The sequence below is a fragment of the Apus apus genome, chromosome Z (assembly GCF_020740795.1).
Source record: "Apus apus isolate bApuApu2 chromosome Z, bApuApu2.pri.cur, whole genome shotgun sequence".
Taxonomy (NCBI): domain Eukaryota; kingdom Metazoa; phylum Chordata; class Aves; order Apodiformes; family Apodidae; genus Apus; species Apus apus.
In genome coordinates, this window is record NC_067312.1 from 33,353,169 (window position 1) to 33,375,173 (window position 22,005).

Sequence of the window (22,005 nt, forward strand, 5' to 3'; positions counted from 1 at the left end):
AAGATTTATTGAACCTGATTCAAAGACTCCTTTTAGGTAACATTAATTTTAAAAGTTATATATTTATAGATAAAAAAATGGACTGATCAGGAAATAGTTTGATGAGAAAGGCTAAATGAAAGCCTGCTTTGTTTACTTTTTAAGAACAATTTCCTGCTGCAACTTAACAAAAAACATTGAGTTAAAAAATTATAATCTAGTTTGTATAACACTGTTATTTTCAACTGTGATGTATGCAGCTTTCAGGATTAATAGTTTATAAAAATTATTCTACTCTTCTTTCTGCTGAAATAAGAGAAGCATCACTTTTTTTCTTTTTCTTTTTTTTTTTTTTTACATTTTCAGTAGGAGCAGAAAGTTCATTAACATCATGGAAGATTTTACCACAGAATGAAAACACACAGCAAAAAGTTAGGAACCTTTAGTCCTGATCTACATAGGCACTATCTTCCATTACTAGGTATACTGTTCTCATGTGTTTGAAATGGATCAGTCTAACCCAACACTAGCAGCATTTTCCCAAATACTGGTGGCACAATTTCACAAGTTATCACACAGGCCTGTTACAGTAGCTATGAACTAAAATGCACTAAAACCAAGATCAACGCAGCTGTTGAGAAAGATTTATGATCTCTACTCAGAAATAAATAAAAAACAGCTTCTATATACACTTCAGTTGTTGAATATGCTTAGGACAACAGCATTCACAGTTTTAATAGCATCTGTAAAGGAAGTAGAAATTTTTGTCTATTCTTAGAAGTTTTGAATGATGCGTAAGACAGAAGTGCTCCCTACACATGCATAATATAGATGCTTCAGGGTATTTCTTTCTGCAAGCAAGAAAAAAGCACATGTGGGAAACTCTGTCAGTTAAAAAAAAAACCAAACATCTTTTTGTCACTTAAAATTACCATCTTTTTCTTCTTTTAGGTTTGGTGGGAGTTTTTCTAGGCAGGTACCTGTCTAGGTCTACAGAATATAAAGCTTCTCTTTTTTTTCTTTTAAGAAGAGGCTGGATAGGGTGAAGGGAATGTAATCTTCAATGGCTACTAAATTCCACTCATTTTCACAACTGAAAATTACCAACACCATTGCTTCCATAAAGCTGACACAGAAATAAAATGCAGGAGAGGAATGAATAGAAAAACAGCCATGCCAATGATACCTGCTCACTGCCAAGAAATGAAATATCTGCATTTCCATGAGTTAGCTGCTCTTTGTCTAGACCCACACTCACAAAATGTGAGAGTATTTTTCATTAATACCACTCTAAGATTACTAGCACTGAATAGGTAAGAGATAAGCAGAGTTAAAACAAAGGACTTTGTATCTGGACAATGGGTTGGAGTCTTTAAGATGCCAGGCCTTTCAGTTCCAGGCCTGTCAAGGCCTGTCCCACAGTTAACCCAATCACATGGAAAAAAAAAACATAATAAAAAATGGAAGACTTGGTAGAACTAGGGCCACAGTGCCTTACAGGACTAACTTCAGTGAAATTCAAGTTGCATTCAATACCAAAAGACAGAGAAAACCAAACACCCTAAGCCTGCAGAGCTCATTATACCTTATGGTCCAGTGCAGGGCAGCCATTAAGCAGTGGCTGCATGCAACAGCTTTCCTGGTGTGGGGCTCAGGGGAGATCCTCTGCTCTGAAGCAGCAGCACAGGTCACAGGTCAAAGCAAAGTCCCAGGCTCCAATGACTCACTGTTTTGATCCTTCATAGCAAGTCCCATGCCTGAAGGAATACTTTCTAAACAGACTGAACAATCACCAATGCTGTCCGTTTCAAAAAAGCAAGACAGCTTCATATTTATTCCTAGATAGTTTTGATATCTGGTCTCATGGATTTGCTATGAGTTTGCAAGCAAAGATAAAATCTCAAAATCCAAAGTAACCAATTTCTAGGAGATGCTTTAAGGTTCAAATAAAGAATAAGGCCTTTTTTTGGTAAAATCAATTTAAACTGTTCTGAATTTATCTTTCACAACAAAATGAACACTGAAAGCATGCCATTTTATAGCAAACAGAAACACATCTGCAACTTTATTCATCATGACAGTTTCCAATTTATTTACTCAGATCCCCATTTAGACACAAGAGTAACAAAATATCTGTACATTACTTCTGTTACAAATATAGATACTATTTAAAGTGACTTTACATATTCTAATATAGGCATTTCAAACTCTAAGCAAGGAGCAATTGTAGAAGAGTAATTCAATAACAACAGCATCCAGTAACATCTGTTTTCTTTCATATTAGCCCACCATAGTGTAACTTCTAGCATAGTTAAAGAGATAAACATAGCCTTTTTTTTTTTTTAGTTAATTCACTTAGACATAGCCTATCAATTTGTTAATACTATTTCACAGAAATTTCTAATACTGTTTTTGTGTCCCCCTAAAACAAATGCTAGTCGTTTGTGTCTTCCCCTAAGAATGTCCTGACCATTGCTTACATTTTCAATTCATATTTCTCTTAAGTGACAAATGACATGGTGGCATTCTTACTACAATTTTTTTTTTGATAATTAACACAAAGGTGCTGCTGAACAAACACACATACACCCCTGCCCCAAGAAAAAAAAAAACAAATAAAACCCTCAAACCTAAGCCAAACTAAAACTGTTTTGGTTCGTTTGGATTTTTTTGGATACACTATGACTTAGGAAATTTAAATCCACAAGCAGAAAAGTAAAAAATCCACCAAGTCACCCACCCAGCTCCTTCTACTAAGGCTTTATGAAACAATACAAATAACCATCCAAGTTCATTCTTCATCTGCCTTCAGATTACATACTTTTCCTTCTTTTCCCAAAATTCCATATATGGCTAATACTTTCTTTCTTCAAGAACCTTATTTCTGACTACTGCTGCCCATATCATCCCCTTCTTGACTTGGTGGCTTTATAATTTTTCCAACTTATTTCATATATCCAAAGCTTCTTAGCAAAATATCCCAGTTCTGTTGTGTGGCTGCTAAAAATTAAATTAATAATACTACTAATAATAAGTTGTGGTTGGGTTTTTTTTGTGGCTTTCAAGCATGCATTATAATACTAATAGGAAAAATATCCATGTCTTCCCATAGTTGACACAACTCCACCCCAGTGATTTGAAAGTGAGATAAAAACTTTGGGACATGATTTAGTGGGCATGGTGGTGTTGGGTTGAAGGTTGGACAGGATGGTCTTACAGGTCTTTACCAGCCCTAATGACTCTATGATACTCCTATTGTATACAAAAAAATGGTTAAGTGTTGCTTTTCTTCAGTGTTGTAACACAGTCTGTGAAGCTGTAAGAGCAAGAAGGCTATATAAACTTTTCCACTCTCTTTGCTATGCGGAATGTAAATAATAGAGTCTTACTGAACCCTACTCATTTGGGCAACCAACTCATGACAAAACAGTCAAAGTGACTGTTCCTTTTGTCCTTTTCAGAATAGCAACTGCTTCCTCATGGGTCACCCCTTCTAAACTCTGCCCATTCACAGCAATAATTTGATCCCCTCTCTTCAGGCGTCCATCTTCTGCTGCTGCACCCTGAAACGATACAAGATATAACTGCAGGCTCATGCATTTATTTTTCTCCCTGCCACACTGTCTTTATCATCTAGGTTCGATGTACACTTAAAACTTTTTTGATTTCCAATTAATCAAACACACTCAACTGTAGTACATCCTGCCAGTGATGCAGTATGCCCTGCACTCAGTTTCACCACATCTAGAAATGAGTCCTTCAGGATTTTTTTTACTCCCTTAACCATGTTCATCCAGCTACTGTAACATTTAAATTATACTATCACAGAAGCAAGATTCTCAAGACCTGAAGAAGTTTTCAGCAACTAGTGTAAGAAATTCACTAATCAAAACTAGCTCTGTACTTTGACTCAGGCTGAGAGAGTTCGGGTTGTTCAGCCTTGAGAACCCAAGGCTCCAGGGAGACCCTAGACCACCTTCCAGTACCTGAAAACTGCAAAGGCACTCTTCAAAAGGGCATGGAGTGATAGGACTGGGGGGAATGCTTTTAAGCTGAAAAAGGTTCTATTAAGATGAGATATTAGGAAGAAATTATTTCCTGTAAGGGTGGTGAGACACTGAGACAGGTTGCCTAGAGAAGCTGTGGATGCTTCATCCCTGAAGTGTTCAAGGCCACGATGGATGGGGCTTGCAGTAACCTGATCTGGTGGGAGGTGTTCCTGCCCATGGCAGGGGGGCTGGAACTAGATGATCTTTAAGGTCCCTTCAAACGCTAGCCATTCTGTGATTCTGTGATTTTGTGATTCTGTGATAAATGTCTGGGATTCTTGATTCCAGTTTTTCCTAACTCAGGGCTGCTTCCTAGTGCAGTCCAAAGTATCAAATCCAGGTCACTAACTTGAATTCTCCAAAGGTCCTGACTGAATTAAATTATTTTACCTTGGTCTACCTTTCAGACTCTCAAGTCAAAAAAAATAGACCCTTCTACTATCAGAAGAAAATACACTCTAAACATAAAGAAAGAGGGCTGTTTTCCTAAATATGTGCACAATTCCAGTTTTGAGAGCTGAAAAAGGCTCTGCCATACGCAGTCACATGCATTTGGAAATTCTGAATCTTCCTAAGACTATAGCCTTCAAATGCTGCAAGCACATTTTGACCAGACCTTGCACTAAGGAAGAAAAGCTGTAAAAAACTGTAACAATTATTTGGCCCTCATTTAAGGTAGTAGCTGCTGTGAAGTGACTGAACAAATTTACACTTACCTTTGCAAACACTGTCTTCACATAGATGGGCAAGTCTCCATGAGGACTGCCATAACCGCCCACAATACTAAAGCCTAGGCCGTCTGGTCCTCTATCCAGCATAATGGTCTTGTATTGAGGAGGTCTAAGAAAAGGAAATAAGAGTACTGCCATGTTGTCTGAACTTATGATTTAACATGCAGAATATTCAACAAAAAACATTCTTCCTTTCAAGATAAGCAATACATTTTGCTTTCCATCAAAACTACAAATGCTTTTATTATAATGAACTGGCTGCTTTAGTGCACGTAAAACACTACCTAATGCTCTCCTTATTAACAGTAGCTATTTCAAACATCTCTCCCATTCAGCTCAGGGCACAGTTATGTCTGCAATGTCCTACTAGCAGTGCTTACTCGTGAAGTAGAAATGCAATACCAGTACCTCAAATCTCCATAAAAAACATTCATTTTAAAAATCCTATGACCCATTATACCTCCTAAAAAAAGGTCTAAAATTAGCCACTATAATTTACATTGTAAGGTTTAATTGCTTTCCTCCTCCTCTAATATACGACTGTGTATTTGTATGTATGCATTTATATAGAACATTTTTAAGTCTATTTCCCCACATATACTTCGACTATAAGAAATTTTGAAATTCTATCTATTAAAGTAGATCTGTATGGCTAAACAACGCCATTCTCTTTCCCTATTCCTAGAAGAAAAATTCCTCACAGAGTTTCAGGCAAAACTCGTTTACATAGCTGTACCATGAAATATACCTGAAGCAGTGTACCTTGTGTACCAGAAAAGTAATACGCTCCTGATAGGCCAGTGCTAGAAAGCACATTATGGAAACACAGGTACCACTGTGGAAACGGCCTTGCTACTTAAGTCTGAGAAAAAAAAAACATTCCAGCTGCATCAGTTAATCCGAGGTACCAAGTCTCAGCAAAACAAAGGAGGCTCTATTTACAAAGAAATCAAATCATATCATAACTCTGCAGAAGGGCAAAACAAAGCAGTAAAAAAATAAATAAATCATAATGTAAAATGAAAAAAGGATCTGTGGCCTACAGGTCCCTTGTGTTTGTGTAAGTCAAACACTTCATCCGTTATTTGCTAGAATTTTTAAGTTTTTCAGGTTCAGCTCCACCTAAAATAACAGGCTAAAGAGGTTGCTTATTTTATAGTTACTGACCCTAAGTCATCCTGAAAAATGCTTGTTGAAGTTAGTCCCGCAAATGAAAGACTGGATGTAGGTGGATCCTGCTGGTGACCAGTTACGACACTCACTTCTCCTCCAGCTACAACCTGGGAACAGAGTTCATAAATCAGTAAAATGAGAACATTGACACTAAAATAATTCATAGTAGTAGCTTGAAAAATATTATTCTGAAAATATTTCAAATGTCACTGAAGATTTTTTTTACCTGCAACTCAATAGTGCCTGAAGCATTTTTTAAGAGACTAACAGCTTGGGAGTGAGTCATGCCTTCAGTAGATGTTCCACAGATGCTAACAATTCTGTCCCCGACCTACAGAAGAAAATGCAGAAAATCTAATTAACAAGTTTAGATACGTGGATTTATTTGTCACTTTCTTTGAACAATAGCAGATCTATGTATTTGCATTTAGCCAGATTTTATCAGTAATACAGGGCAGGAAGGCAAATCAACTTGGCACTACAAAATGACACAGTACAAAGGCAGAAAATTCAGTATCACAACAAATTACACTGGTTTAGTGTATTCAGTGTGTCCTTGTTGAAAACCTGGCTGTTGTCATGTAAGAGACAATGATCCAAGATTACTTTAGAACTTCCTTCCCAATGTAAGTATCTTTCAGCAATTACTTTTTACTATGCTACCAAACTGAGTTACTGTTTTGTCAATCCAAACAGCAAAAACTCTTGTCACAGCCAAAGGCACTCATGACTACACCATCAAACTGCTAATTTATTGCCTGCCTAGAGTAATTACTGTAGATTACCCATGCAATCTTTACAACCTTCTTAACAATTAACTTACTCTGAGTTTCTGAGTCTGAGCTGCAACTCCATTCGGATGCATCATGGCAATAAATATAGGAACATCTCCAAGAGGACTTCCTACACCTCCAGCAATGCTCACTCCAAGTGAATCTGCAGGACCCTGTTATTGTTATGAAAAAAAAGCTTAGATTTTTCTGGAAAGAAAAACACCTAACAGAGAATTGCAGGCTTATCTCGAAAAATTACTACAGACTCCATATTACGAAAATCAGAATTCCTATGTCTCAAGACACTTTTTAGCTAACTATATTGAGAAAGCACAGTGAGCAAAAGGTAGGTTTCTTCCTATCAGTCGTAGGCAACAATTTGCTGACCTAGTTCTATGTTTTATCTCAGCCAAACTAAATACTTACAGCATTCAGCATCAGACCCTTAATCTCAGCACAGAAAGTCTGGGCAAGGAAAACTGCACAGATGGAATTGCTTGCCCTTAATACTGTATGTATCAAGCTCATATTACGAACCTCCTGAAAATCAGAATTAAACTTCATGCTCCCTCTAGTGCCCTACTGCTGAAGAACAAAACCAGCCGCTCACTATTGTGCAACACCCTACTACTACCTGACTGCAAACCTGCTATTGTAAACTGTTATTTGCAGAACCTACTGTAAATAAAGAAAGTCTAAATATAATCCATGCAATCAAGGGGATGAGATGCCAGGCAAAGTGAAATAAATATAAGTATTTTGGACAAACAGAAGCAGTCTTTGACACAGACCTCAGGCTCCTGTAAATAAAGAAGTTCACTTTCCCAGTTTGAAAACCTAGCTGCTGTCATGTAAAAGATTACCAATTAAACATGCAAATAAAAATACAAAATACCAAACAATGGGTTTGCAACTTTGGCATAATTCCCTCATCTTCACTAAAAAAGAGTCTGGATTTAAGATTCTGAAAACAGTAAAACTAGGTCTCACTATGTCTTACTAATCCTTTCTCCTTTTGCTTTCAAAACAGGTCCGAAAAGTGATAGCATTTTTTATATAGAAATATAAGCAGTGGAGATTACACAGCCTTCACCTGAAAAGACGGTCAAAGTAATTAGCAATTGCCACATTAATTCCTTTCTCAAAATGATTAACAGGGCCAGACTTCTCCTTTCTGTGAACACACCTATTGACATTTCTAAAATCTGTTCCTGATATATACCACTTCATGCTGTAGCTTACCTTTTTTATTTCAACTGTTCTTAGCCCCTGTATTTCAGAAGCTGCTGTCAAATGAATTAAAAAAAAAGTTAAACTAGCATTTTTAGGAAACTTTTCCATGAAAGTTATCCAAATCACTATGATGATTCTGATATTCTGATGGTTTATTACAGTTTTGAGTATAATACATATTATACATGTTTTAAGCATATACTGAAATACTTCTAGAATGGATGGAAAAAGTAATTAATTTTCTCAATTTAAACATCCTTTGGAATTAAGGTGTTTAATATTGAGCTAAACATGCTCAAATAGAATAGAGAATACTATTATTTGCTAGCAATGCTTTGGTCAGAAGTAGTTTTGTTCTAAATTTGAGCATGAGATAGCTATTCCACTTCTAATTTAACTATACAGTATCTGCATTTCTATGAATGAGACTCCTTGACTGAAGACTTACTTAGACTAAATATAAAATTATGGCTTAACCTAGATTCTCAATATATAAACTGCTGGTATAACAAGCTGCTAGTTTCTTCTGTAAAAGGCTATTTGAAGATATATATGATGCACTGCACAATAACCACCCCTGCAGTGTTTCAATGATCAAGGAACCACTTTCAGGTCTACAGCACAAAATAACAACAACATTTTAGAGAAAGTTAAAGATCTCAGCTAACAGTTCAGATGTATAAAATACTGAAGGCACCAAAGAAACCTTACTGGCATTCTTCTTTAGACCACTTTCAAAGACCTCTGGTGCACCGGACCCAGAAACAGGGAAACCGAATGATGAGAGACTGCCACTTCCTTCACTGACCTAAATACAGTAGTACAATGGGATTAGAGAGCAGCTTCAGACATCCATCTGATAAAATTGTAACTTACTGCATTCAGCGAATTTTGCTGCATTTTACTTTTCCTACGCACAGTTAAAGCTGACACAGTGAACCTCCATGTATTTCTAGGTCACTCTAAAGGGCTCTTTGTTTAAAACATCCTTGGACCAACAGAGATTCCATGCCTACTGTGCTCTTATGTTCCCACCTTCTATCATCTCATAGACATCTGCTGCAAAAGTTAGCCGTGATTATCTAGGTAGGTACAGAATACAAAAGACATCTTTATATCTCTCATGTTCACCCACTGTACCAGCTAAAACCAAGATTAGGCTTTCCACTCAGCTTCACCTGCAGTTTCCAGACAGATTTTCACTATATCTGCAAGACAATGTAAAGGAACAAGGCTAGGCTCCCAGTGATACCAGTTCACTGACTGCTCAGACACTTCAAAATATTCAACACTGTAAGCTTTTTCTTACTTAACCACTTAGATTAAGACTGCTCAGAGCCTGCATGTTTTTATTTTGTTTGGTATTAACCATTTTGAAGAAAGCCTAACATCTCAGTTTTATCCAGTTTAAACCCACTCAATTTAAATGTTTAATTATTATTTGTTTTAAAACTAATCTTCAGTACTTGATATCTGGCATACCCAGTTTATTACCATGGAAAGTTCTAAGGAAACTTGTGAGGTCTCAGTAATACAGCTCCTACTGGAGACAATCATGATGTAAGCTGCTACCACATGAAGGATGTCTTCAAAAGCAGAAAGTGTTGCAAGTTTATAACATGCCACCATTAGAATAACAATAAAATAAGTAAATCTGAGAGGAGCCTGATGGCAAGCGTGCAAGTTTCCTGCTTCTGCTGACCAAGATTACAAGAAGTGAAGAAATTCACTAGGTTTATTGAAACAATACTCCATTGCATACCAAGCACACCTAAAGTAACAGAGATTTAAAGTCCACTCCAATTTCTTGAGGTAATTATGAGTATCATAGCACTTTCTGCTTTCCAGGCTGGAACCAGAGTAAGCAACATAGCAAAGCCATATCTGGAATACATTTTTGCCTGGATTATGTCTTTAACAGATACAGTATGCTAAAGAGAATGCATATAACAGTTACTGAGAAGCTGTGAAGTACATAAAAAATTACTCTTTGTCATCTTGGATCAGGTTAATGGAAAATCACCATCACCATAAAACCAGTTATTTTTATTTTCTTTCATTATTTAACCAGTATTTCTTAAAAACTAAATGGTTTTACAGTTACACACCTGGCTGCTCTGGGATGTTCTCCTCTCAGAGTGGAACGGACCAGCTTTTATTCTTCCAACTTCTAGTCGTACTGTACCTAAAGAACACTAAAGAAGCAGTCACTTACAACACATCTTCTGTATACAGTATTAAAGGCTATGACAATATTTAAGTCACCTCTCAGATAAAGAAGAAAAAAAATACAGACAGAGAGGAAAATAATGGGCTAACAACCTTGTGATGAGCACCTAGCAGACAGAGCTCATGGTAGGATCAAGAGACACAGAAACTAAGTACACCATAATAGTCAGTACTGAGCAGGGTACTTTTTGGATTAACCATATTAGAACACAGATGTAAAGATTACTCAAGAAGACTTATACCATTACCTTTCACTTGACAAAGAGTTGGATTTGCTTCTCAATTGTAATATCAGCATATGTTTTCAAGATGGCACTTCTCAGGGAATAGTGAAATTCACTATTTTCACAGCAAGCACTAAAAATAGTGTAACTTCAAAGGAACAATCAATATTTCTGTTGGTATGACTGAGACCATGGTATTTAAACTGGTGGTTAGTCACATCTCTCCTGCTCTTGAAACCACATAACTCTGGATCTATACCAACACAACTAAAGAACTTTTGAGCATGAGGTTTTCCAAACATCCATCTGTAGTTTATGTGACCTTTCTGGATCCAACTCCCAAAATGAAGCTGGGTGATATACACTGTTAACCTATTGAAATATCCTTCCACTACTCTTTAAGCTTTTAATTATACAATTAAGTCTTTATAATTCAGCATAAAATTCACATCTCAGAAGAAAATTCACCCTGCAATCAAATATTTAGTAACAAAGACATTACACTGATTTTGGAAACAGATAGGTAAGATATTATCACAACATTTAGAAAACTGGACTTTTGAAGTAAATACTGTCAAAAGAAGATCACTAATGTGCAACATATTCAAATACAGAAATAAAGTTTTGTTGCTATTTTGCCTTTCCTTCTTTCATGAACACCTGTATCCAAAGTACTTAATATTACTTAATTTTGCCTTTATTTATCATGCTTTAGCAGTATCACCCTTAGAAAGGTTAGTATATTTGTCAGAAAATTCACAGTAAGAAGTAGACCGATATATCAAAACCAATAAAAGGAAATACCTATTCAAGAAGGATTTCCATATTTCGTATCTGTTGCTATTCTCTTAGGGTAACACTAAAAGAGATTTATTACTGTGCGAAACAGCCCCACATACTAAATAAAATGTCTTTTAAGCCAGCAGAGGCCTTTTGCTGATTATAGCCAGCAAATGACAAAACCAGGCCTGCCTGTTCAAGGAAAAGAAAGGAATAAAAGGTTGTGATACAAGGCAGGAAAACGGACAAGTTAGGGACTGCCCTCCCCCCACCAGACTGCCCACCAGGGAAGCTGCCACCAGGGAAGCTGAGCACTGCTGGGGGCTGCACTGCTGCTGCCTCGGGAAGGAAGCCCCCCACCAGCCTGCTCGCTAAATAATGTTTTCTTCTCCATGTCCTAGGAATGACTCAATCAAAGCCTGTGCAAAACCACTCTCTCCTGCTTGTATGAATTGACTTGTATTAAACCATATGGACAACACTTATCCAAAACAGAAAACTGAAGAAGTAATCTATGTACCAAAAATAATCACATCCTTCTATAAAATGCAAAACCAAAATGAGATTTAAAAGCTATAATGTATCGAAGTAGGAGGTAATACTTTCCAACCAACTAGTAAATAAATCACAGACATCATCATAGAATCACAGATTTGTCTTGGGTTGGAAGGAATAAAGGTCCCTCTACAATAAGCAGGGACATCTCCAACTAGAACTGATTGCTCAGAGCCCCTGTAGTTTTGTTACAGTTCTCTCCTCCTGAAATCTCCCCTAAACCCATAAGTAAAATAATTCTCAAGCTGACAGCACATGCTAGTGGTCTCACACGGCTTAAAATGTATTGGGTTTTTCCAGAAGCTATATATAATTTTCTAGGAAAAACATTTCAGGCAGATCAAGAAAACTCACTCCTAGATTTTACTCTAATTAATGAAAACAGAACTGATATCTGAATGATAAATTGTTACTGCCCATGTGTGAGTGGCTGTGTTTTACTCCAATTATTCTGTGTGAACAGAATGGATCGCTAACGATAATATATATGAGGTACTTAAAAAGCCTCATTTCTCAGCACTAGGAAAATTAATCACAAGTACTTCTGAGCTGCATGAAGTATTTAAAACACGAATATATGAATGATAACTGGGAACTAAGAATCTTCAATTAGATACTCCAAAATGCTTTCCAAAATGACAGAAAGTCTCCACATTAAATGGCATTTTAGTTTAGAGGACATGTAAAACTGCAGCATATGAAGGAGAAATGCACTGTCCTTAGACAAAATAAATTATGAGGTAAGAATGGAAAACTACTTTTACTTCAGAAAACTATAAAGAGTTCACTGTCAGAACAAAGACCCAGTTCTGGCATTCACTCTTACAGGCACATACTGAAAATACTGATAAAGTGCTCCTACCTTCCCTTTATAAGTTCTGCCCCTCCTCTTCTCCCTGCCCCCCCAGAAAAAAAAGCTGAAGGAACTGTTAAAGATCTGGAAAAATGTACCCTTTGAATTTAAGTGCAAAGAAGCACAATCGTGTGTCTATGTGTCTAAGACTCAGCTATGACCTACTGTTTTTCCAGTGGAATGGTATTCCACTGGATTCCGCTGGCTGACCAACTGGACTTCCTGCCAGACCACAGGAAATGTTGTATATATGACTTATTTTCTAATTTGGAAACAGGGGGAGGATATCAGAAGCACAAAATTTATTGAGAACAGAAATTCCGGCTCCAAGAGCTACAGATAGGAGTTTACTTCAGTTATCTTTGTGAGAAAGCAATTTCTTATATTTAGATGCCTTAGTCACTGGAAAACGCATTGTAGTATATAATGGATGTGAGGTGACACTACACAGTCACAGAAAAGAAAAAAAAGAAAAAATTAACATTATCACCTATGAAAGTAATCGCTTTTTGGCACAACTACTCTGATGAATTCTCCGTCATTTAAAGTTAGTTCTGCACATATCTTTCTAAAAATGTGAGATAGTTAACCAGTTACTAGTTTGTTGGAGAAAATACAGTGTTAAGTTTAGGATGTTCTAGGTAATGGTCTTTTATTGCTCTATAAACTAATGACAATCAGGACTACCACTACTCCCATTATCATCAGGCACAGTATCAAAATCTGAAAGCTCTACACTCCAGGATGCTTAAATTTTCCACAGATCATTCTCATTAGCATCTCAGTAACAGTCTGAACTCAATGTGAAGAAAACAAAAGCTTTCAAAAAAATCTGGCTCATTCTTCACTTTTGTCCAACTTCTCTTTTCCCAATACCTTTAGCAAAGCTGCAACAGCCTCCTGGTTAGCATTTCGAACATCTTCTCCATTCACTGTCAATATCTGATCTCCTTGCATCAATCTGCCATCTGTATCTGCTATGCCTCCTTTGACGATGTCTGATACAAACACCCCCGTATCATTTCTGCAAATAAACACATGGATTTTGTATTACAGTGTTGTTTGAGAGCCATTTTTATAACTTGCTATTGGGAACGCAATCAACTTCGTAATTTTTCTGTTGAGTAATGTTGGGCTATTTTCTCTAGGAATGGCCAGTTAGGTTAGGCACAAAAATGATATCTACAGCCTTCAAGCCTACAGGATCCGCGCACCAGACCTCAGAAGAAATATGAGCATGCCCAATAAGTTCTAAACATTGACTTTCCAGGTACATTCATACCTTTTTCCAACAATACTCAGTCCAAGGCCTTTGCCAGGCTTCTTTTGGAGCTCTATATTGAGTACATCATACATATCTTCCTCCTTGTACTGGGCTTCATCTCTGTACACAGTCAGACGAACTTTTTGGGGAGTCTGTCGGAGGACATGGATTGCTTCATCGTGTGTGGCATTCCTGAGGTCAATCCCATTCACCTAAAATGAAAGCATACAAAGATAAACTGTGCAGGACCTTCAAGGAGACAAAGAGAAGATGCCTAACTAGCTAATGAGAATAAAAGCAACTGAAGAAACCACCACACCTCTAATATCTGGTCCCCAGCCCAGAGTCTCCCATCTTTAGATGCTGCGCCTTCTTCGTATACTTCATGGATAATTATTGCTCCCTGTGGATAAATGAAACAAAAATAAAATGCATGTTGAAAGAACATGTTCCTACTTTGAACCAAGAGTAACTGAAAATTACAACTTTAATTTATCAGGGATAAACAGTAAGATGTAAGATGAACAAACTACCAAAACTTTTAGGAAGTTCATTAATACTTTGAATTTAAAAGTGCGTTTTTCTTTACTTTGTTTGTATTCTTTTTTCCTGAACTTTTATCTTTGGTATCTTTCTGTAAATGCTAAATAAACTAATGAAGAAGAGATTTCTTCTGTCATTATTGTTATTTCACTTGACTGACACACATATTTTTCCAACCAACCAGCAAAGTGTCTGCTCCTCCAACAATGCTCAGGCCAAGACCAGTCCGTCCTTTGGAGATATCAATGGTTGTTTCACATCCAGGAATGATGGGACAAGTAGCTGGGTCAGAGGCTAATGTGGCTGGAGTTGATGATCGGCTTGTATCTAAAATCACAAATGAACATAACAGTTACTGTAAGAGGGCTCTATATGAGACAAGTGACTTTAAAACAGCATTTTGGAAGTCCATTGACAGCCCTACAGTGACAACAATTGACTTACACAGAATGACACTACCAGCTCTCCCTTCCCCTCACAGAAATACTATCCTGTAGTTTTAATCACAGTTGTCCTGTTTTTATACCATCAAGTACATGGATAACAGTCTGGATAGTCAAAGAAGCTACTGTGCACAACAAAATTTTATTTAATTTAAACATCTGTACACTAGCAATTATGCAATTTAGATCAGAGACAAATGAAGTATATAGTATGTATTAAATACACAGATTCAAGTCAGATGTGCACTTTTGCAATGGGTCAAGCAAAGATCCATCTAACTAAATATTCTGTCTCAACCTCCAATCTGTACCACGAGAAAGATGTTAAGTAACAAGCAAATATAGTGGTGTTTCACAAGTCCATGGAGGTAAACCAAAGGTTTTATACACATCATTCTATTTAGTGGCCTTCACATTTTTTTATCCCACTTCAACTTTTAACTGGCCACTAACACAGCTTTTGAAAGAAGCAAATTTCATGGTGTAAATATGTATTTTCACAGTGCAAATATATAAGGCACCACTATATAGGAATTTATCTGAAAATTCTGTATGTCTGGTATGTCACAAGTGGATGTTTGCTTTATTATTGTAGTCAGTTCTGTAACCTTCAAAGAAAAAAAAACATCAGAAATACTAGGAGGTGACTATTGTGTAACAACTAAAGGAAAGACTAAGCAATTCATATGTCTGGGATGTTCAGATTATCCCTTTCACTGATATTCTTCTGTGCTTTAAAGAAACACCAAAATTACATCTTTTTCAAAAGGTAAAAACAGGCATCTAAATCCTTTTGAAGCAGTTTAAAAGGCCACTGAGTGAAAAGAAGTTCCACTGAAACTCACAGAGGATTTGACCATACAGAAATACAGATTTATGTTAGACAAACAGTTAGGGTAATAGGTCCTGCATGACCAGTAATCCTCAGAACTAAGAATCTCAGCCTCTGAAAAGAAGCAGAAGGACAAGTAAGACTTTTTCAGGTTAAAGCTTCTATGTGAGTATAGAGCAGGTTACTCTACTGTTCTGTTATACAAGTTATTTGTGCGTATAATAAGCCACTGCTCATGCTTAGTTCAAGCTAAGTAGGGGACTCTAGGTTTAAGTACAGTGACTCTGTCCAGAAGGCAATAAAACATACATGAGATATATAAACATCATGTCACAGTTTGACTCAGGATCAACAACAATGCTCTCGATCCCCTTCCTATCCCAACTAGGGAGGGAAGGATAGAAAGAATGAGAGGAAGATTTTTCTGCATTGAAAATTAAACAAGACAGTTTTAATTAAATACTAATGATAAATATCTATATCTATCTATATCTATATCTATATATCTATAAATGTGTTCAGGAATGTGCAAACCCCTATTGCTGCCCCCTACCCCAGCAACTCCCCCAGCATCTCCTGAGCTGTGAACAGTCCCAAAAAATCCTGGAGCTGCTGCTGGAGAGAGTGGAGTGATGAAGGTCAGGAGAGCTCGAGCCTGGGGGTCGATGGTGATGGATGGATGGAGTCCTCCCCGGACGGAAGAGAAGGGAAGAAGAAGCAGGAAGGAAGTTGTCTTCTGTAATCTCTGACCTTCCTCTGAGCTTATGTAGATATATGGAATGGAATATCTCTGGCCTACTTTGCTGTCTATTTCAGCCTCCTACAGGGGGGTCATAGATCGCCTAGTAGTGTCTGAGCTGGCTGAGTAAAGGTGTGACTGTGGAGTCCCAGCAGTAACAAAAACCTTCCAGCATTTGTTATCAGTCCAAGCTGGAAGACTTACTGAAGGAAAAAAAAATCAGGAAAAGGAATAGTGCTTCATCCTGGCTGAAACCAGGACACTGAGGAACTGGAAGGGAGTCTTGGTATGCAAGGCTGAGCACATCTAGATAGCTGCATCAGTATTAAGCCAAAAACTGTCTATATAACACTGTTGAAAACAACAAAGTTGGGCAGGTATGTAGTAGAATCAGACAAACAGTGAAAAAGTACTGAGGGATGGGTTGCTTATTTGGACTGAGTTGGTGCAGACAAAAAAAGGTGCAGGGGCAGCAAAAAAGTGGGCTTGGTAAAAAGAAGCAGAGTGAGTTATAAAATCAGGTGGAGAATCAAGAGGAGGGAGATCTTCAAAGAGCTGGGTTGAAGATGCCTGTAAATGGCAGTGAAGCCAAGTTGCAATCACAAATCCATGTGATGCTGGCAGGAGCATTGCTGCAATCTTCATTAGGTCTTCATCCCTAAGACTTGCCGTGACAAAGTGGAGATGGAAGGAACAGGCTTGGACAAAACAACAGACTTTAGCCTAAAACTGTAACAGAATTATTAACTTGTAGATCTCCCATGTGTTTCTTAAGATTTCCTTATAGTAGTACAATTGCCTATCAATATTACTGCCAGTAATAAGCTATAGAAAGGTGACTCAGTAACACCTGAAGAGATGTACATATAAATTAGGGTGCACATTACTCAATTAAGTTATTATTAGCTTCTTAGTAATGTGTTGCTTAACCATCATCATTTGCACCTCAACTCTTCACTCTAAACAGGGAGATCCAAATGTGGCTAGTCATAAATGTCAAGAACATCTCAACCATTCCCCTGTTCTAGGAAAGATGACATTATTTTTCTCCCTCATTTAAAGGAAAGCCTCCCACTTAGCACTAAACAACCACGACAGAGGCATCTGCTGCATAGCCTTTGGAATGGAGGAGGAAATCCCTCCATCCTCCTGCCTTTACAACAGGCCTGTAGCAAGAGGTAGGTCTTTAGTAAGGAGCTTCACTGCTTTTTTTAGATGGATCTGTAATCCAAAAAATACTAGAAAATGCAATTCAGAAGACAGGTGAGTGCATACAAAAGAGAAAACTTTACAAGCTATGTCTTCATTCTTATGTCATAACCCCAGTGAAGACAGACACACAAGCAGAACCTTACTTTTAACTGCTTCTGGTTCTGGTGAGCTGGAAGAGGGGACAGTTGCTGGTAGCTGTATATTCCTCCTCTCTGCTGTGGCAGTGCTGGAAGGGCCTGGTGCTGCAGGCAAGCTATCCATCCCTGCTGAGTTCACTGTAAGCCTCACCGTGGTTTTGGATGTTTTCAGGAGACTAATAAACTGAATCATAAAGAGAAAAGGTTGTGAAGAGTGTAACTCAACTGTTAGCTGTAAAACAAAAAGAAAGCGAACTGTTCTGCAAACTGTATCTACAAGTCACAATTCTGCAGGATTTCCTGATAATAAACAAGGTCAAATATTGATCGTTTTTTATAAGAAACAGCCACAGAGTTAATTGTGGCCCATACTTGGCTGATAAACTTTGCTAAGCTATGCCAGATAAGAATATGGCAGTCTTTCAGTGGCTTCTTTGGACATATTTATAGCAATTATTACAAAATTTGAAAAACCAGTATTGCCTTCCAGAGTTTGGGTAGAGCTGAATTTTGATCCCACAGAAGTCAATGCTAAAATCTACTGATAAAAATAAAAGTGCTACTGCCATTTTAGCTCTTTCATCAGATGCACAGCTGGAAGGAAAATGTGAAAATACTAACTGAACTATGGGATGGAGAGAAGGACATTAGGGTGTAACATAAAATTCAGTCTGAAGGGACACTGAACACCTTTAAAATTAACTGCCATCTCACAGAAAAGACACCAAATTCTCCTGAGATTTTACATTTCAGCAGAATTAGAAGTATTTTCTACAATTACTTTCTCAGCCTCTCTGTCTCTTCTTTCAAAGCCTGTCTACTTCCCTGCACCTTCATTATCTCTTTTTCATTTTCTGCTTTCAGAGATAGCAGTGCATCAAAGAGTAAGATGGATGCTCTCCTAATTGCCCTTTAAAAAATGGAAGGTTAATTTTCTCATGCCTAAAAAGTCATATTTATTGGTACCAAGGCAGGTGCTAGGAAAAAGCCCTCCTTGATTCATTCCAGAGTCCACAGAGTCTGTAGAGATAGAAGTTAGAAATAAATCTTCTTACCTAGGAATGGAGATAATTTCCCCAAAAGGGCTGAAATACCAGGCTTAGAACATAATGAGGCCTCATGTACAAGCACAGTTCGTGACCTGATTTACCAATGATGCAACTCACCCATGTAAATTTATACATATCAATTTGATTGTTTCTAAGGCTTTTAGAACAGCTATGATGAGCCAATATTGAGCAATAGTTCATGGTTTTATCCCACAGCTAAGTGCCTTTCAGTCCTCAGATTTGTACAACAAGAAAAAAAGAAAGTAACATTTGTAGCACAAACACAGATGATTAATGTAAAAGAGCAGCTGAGACTTAAATTCATGCTTTAGCTTATTCTGCAGTAGCTTCTTTATCCAGATAATGCCAGCAGATCTTTGGTTCTTTAGCCAGCTTTGAAAATTAAGTCAAGAGTGTAGTCACAAAAACGCTCAATGGTTTGTTTAAGACACAATCACCTCCTACATTAAGTGGGATGATTTCTGCAATATTCCTGACACTTCTGAAGTACCTTTTCTACTGGATATCCCACAACAATTTCATCATCCACTGCCAGGATCTGATCTCCAACTTTGAGTCGTCCATCCTGGAAACAAGATAGAATAAAAAATGTGGCTCTTAATGCTATTCCAAAAAACATCCTTCATTTTCTATTTGGATTTTGAATATTCTCACACCTTTGCAGCTGCACCATGATCTGTTAAGCTCTTAATAACTACTCCATTAATTGTATCTTCTTCACTAATGGCAATTCCAAAGCCTCCTTGATCCTGGGGCAAACAGAAAATGCAAATGGTTATGTACTGTGTTTATCAAAATGTCAGAGTATGTTCACTGAACACTAATGAAGTCTGCAGACGTAACAAAAGTTTGCATTTTCACAATGCATCAGTATTTTTGCTTGCAACAGATCCATTTCTGAAATAGATTTTGTAAATGCCATTTACGTTGGAGCAACTAAGACAATGATTCTTCCTGAGGCACCACCAGCACCTGCTTACCAGAAGTTTTGCAAATAGGACAAGAGGTGACTTATTTCAGAGGACGTGGCAACTGGCCAATTAATGTTAAAGACACTAATAAGCGTGCTAAAGAAAGCCATTACACTAGGATAACTTTGGGGTCCACTCACAAATAGGAAGAGAAGACTTCTAGAAATTTTTCTGACTTCCAGTAAGTAAGAGACAAAGTTTGTTTGCCATAAGAGGGACACCGTTACAAAACAGCGAGCTAGTGAATGCAAATGTGGCTGGTGTACTCTTAATTTTCAGCACATACCTTAGGGAGTTCCACATACTGAATGTTTTTACATGAGCTGAAGTCAGAAGAAGCACTGGAGTTTGCAGCACTAGTTTCAATCTAATAGAAAATGAAAATATAACTCTGAGAAACCACAATAAACATTTTGTATCAAAATTCAGTAGCATATTAAATGGGTCTTACCATTTTCTTGCTTCATTTAAACTGCTATAATCCTATTCATGGGAATGTTAGATTTACTTACTATTTTGGATGAACACAAAACAAGCCAGAATTGAACCCAGTTGTACTAAATATAGCAGCTTTACTAAAATATCTCGTTTTTCCTCCAGGATTTCTTTTCCTTTTGCAGTATTTGCTAAGTAGACAGCACACTCCTCTGAACATCCAGTACAATGTTAGTATCGTATTCCAATGAGAGAAACAAAAATTTATTTTACCTCTTGATGCTGAAGTGTCCCTGAAGTACACTGTGAAGTCTCTACTGACTTTGCAGGGCAAACAGCCATCTGATTTACTGCATCTTTATTTCTACAATAGATTAAGTTAAAGAATGCAGTAAGAATGCAGCAGTACGGCACCGTATTTCTTACAACAAATTGAAGTCTACTGCTTTATTTTGCTTTATTTCTGGCACTCACAATGCAAATATCAAACCAGAAAACTCAAGACATACTTAACAGCTACTATGAGCTGGATTCAGAAGCACATCTACCTTACCAAAATTAAAAATAAAACAGAAACACTCTGTGATAAACTTCCACATATTAAAATTAAACCTTTTTAGACAAACGTTTAACTGTAACTTACCTGATAAAAATTATTTTTACTTTAGATGGTGCACATTTGATTATCGAGGAAGCATTCTGATGAGTCCTTTCATAAAGTATTTGCCCATTTATCTATATAAAGGAAAGTAGCAATTATTTATCAAAATATTTTAATTCCCTTATACTTAAACTGTTAAGCCTAAAAAAAATCCATTACCCTACATAACTGTCTAAAGCAGCAGTTATATGAGAAAAACAGAGTATGTTGTATCTGCTTTGATTCCCTTCCCCATAAAAAAAAATTCCTTATAGTTTGATTTCAGACTAACACTGTCACAGTGCTAAAAATGTCATTCTCTGAGTTACACTGGGTTGACTTGGCATGTAATCTGTTTCCTCTTGCCACTGATGACCTGGCGACTGACACAGTGATAAAGCAGGGTCATAGGAAATTCTCACCATAACAAATAAATTAATCACTTATATCCAGGAACAAGATTGCTATTATTTATCGAGTCTCAGCTCTGAGCCAGGCACTTTATACACAGGAGTCTGAACACTGGTGCATTTACAGTTTGAAGATTTGACCTGACAATCACTGCCTCATCTGGCAGAACAGTCTCACTGAAACCCCCTTGAAGCTCCTGTGATTCTGACATGATTGGAGGTATCAGTGTGATTCTGCAGCACAAGGCCATTATTCACTCACATGTTATTAGTTTTATTTGTTCTTGGAAATGAGAAAGAAGTTCACTCTGAGAAAGGGGAAATGACTGGAAAAGGACCACTTAAGACATACATAAAGGCATACATAAAGGGCATACATAAGACATACATAAAGGGCAACTAATGCAACACACACTGAAGTAGTACTGAAAGAAGCAGAGAAGCGGAGAAGCAGCAAAAGTGAGCAACAGACGAGAACACTGAACTGAGAGTAACAGCAACTCCTCAACTCCCATGCAGGCTGTGTCCACCAGGCACATCCACAGGTATTCTGAGCACTGTCATTTACACAATTCAGTAACAGCACTGGCTCCAGAATTTGCCATGGGCTTGTCAAGAACCAAGGTCAGGCTGTCAGCTGGGAGATGGGGAATGGCCCACTACAGTTGAAGGATAGCTACTTTGGAACATAACAAGCAAACTCAGATGTCTCCTCTCAGACAAGGTTAAG

General features: G+C 37.4%; 1 protein-coding gene across 11 annotated transcripts in view; it reads right to left on the reverse strand.

The window, feature by feature from the left end:
- Positions 1 to 2,037: 2,037 nt before the first annotated feature.
- The window catches only part of MPDZ (multiple PDZ domain crumbs cell polarity complex component), a 95,734-nt gene continuing 75,766 nt past the window's right edge, over positions 2,038 to 22,005 (reverse strand). For 10 of the 11 annotated variants that reach the window (XM_051642125.1, XM_051642122.1, XM_051642131.1 and 7 more), the window contains 18 exons: positions 20,869 to 20,960; positions 20,499 to 20,589; positions 20,077 to 20,157; positions 19,476 to 19,568; positions 19,310 to 19,384; positions 17,756 to 17,933; positions 14,568 to 14,713; positions 14,163 to 14,246; positions 13,862 to 14,055; positions 13,456 to 13,603; positions 10,047 to 10,133; positions 8,650 to 8,746; positions 7,948 to 7,991; positions 6,756 to 6,878; positions 6,159 to 6,263; positions 5,927 to 6,039; positions 4,745 to 4,868; positions 2,038 to 3,542 (listed from right to left, as the gene is read on the reverse strand). In XM_051642125.1, the coding sequence (XP_051498085.1) occupies positions 3,396 to 3,542; positions 4,745 to 4,868; positions 5,927 to 6,039; positions 6,159 to 6,263; positions 6,756 to 6,878; positions 7,948 to 7,991; positions 8,650 to 8,746; positions 10,047 to 10,133; positions 13,456 to 13,603; positions 13,862 to 14,055; positions 14,163 to 14,246; positions 14,568 to 14,713; positions 17,756 to 17,933; positions 19,310 to 19,384; positions 19,476 to 19,568; positions 20,077 to 20,157; positions 20,499 to 20,589; positions 20,869 to 20,960 (2,022 nt within the window). In that variant the 3' untranslated portion in view covers positions 2,038 to 3,395. The remainder of the gene's footprint in view (positions 3,543 to 4,744; positions 4,869 to 5,926; positions 6,040 to 6,158; positions 6,264 to 6,755; positions 6,879 to 7,947; positions 7,992 to 8,649; positions 8,747 to 10,046; positions 10,134 to 13,455; positions 13,604 to 13,861; positions 14,056 to 14,162; positions 14,247 to 14,567; positions 14,714 to 17,755; positions 17,934 to 19,309; positions 19,385 to 19,475; positions 19,569 to 20,076; positions 20,158 to 20,498; positions 20,590 to 20,868; positions 20,961 to 22,005) is intronic. The other variant, XM_051642124.1, reaches the window with a different exon arrangement.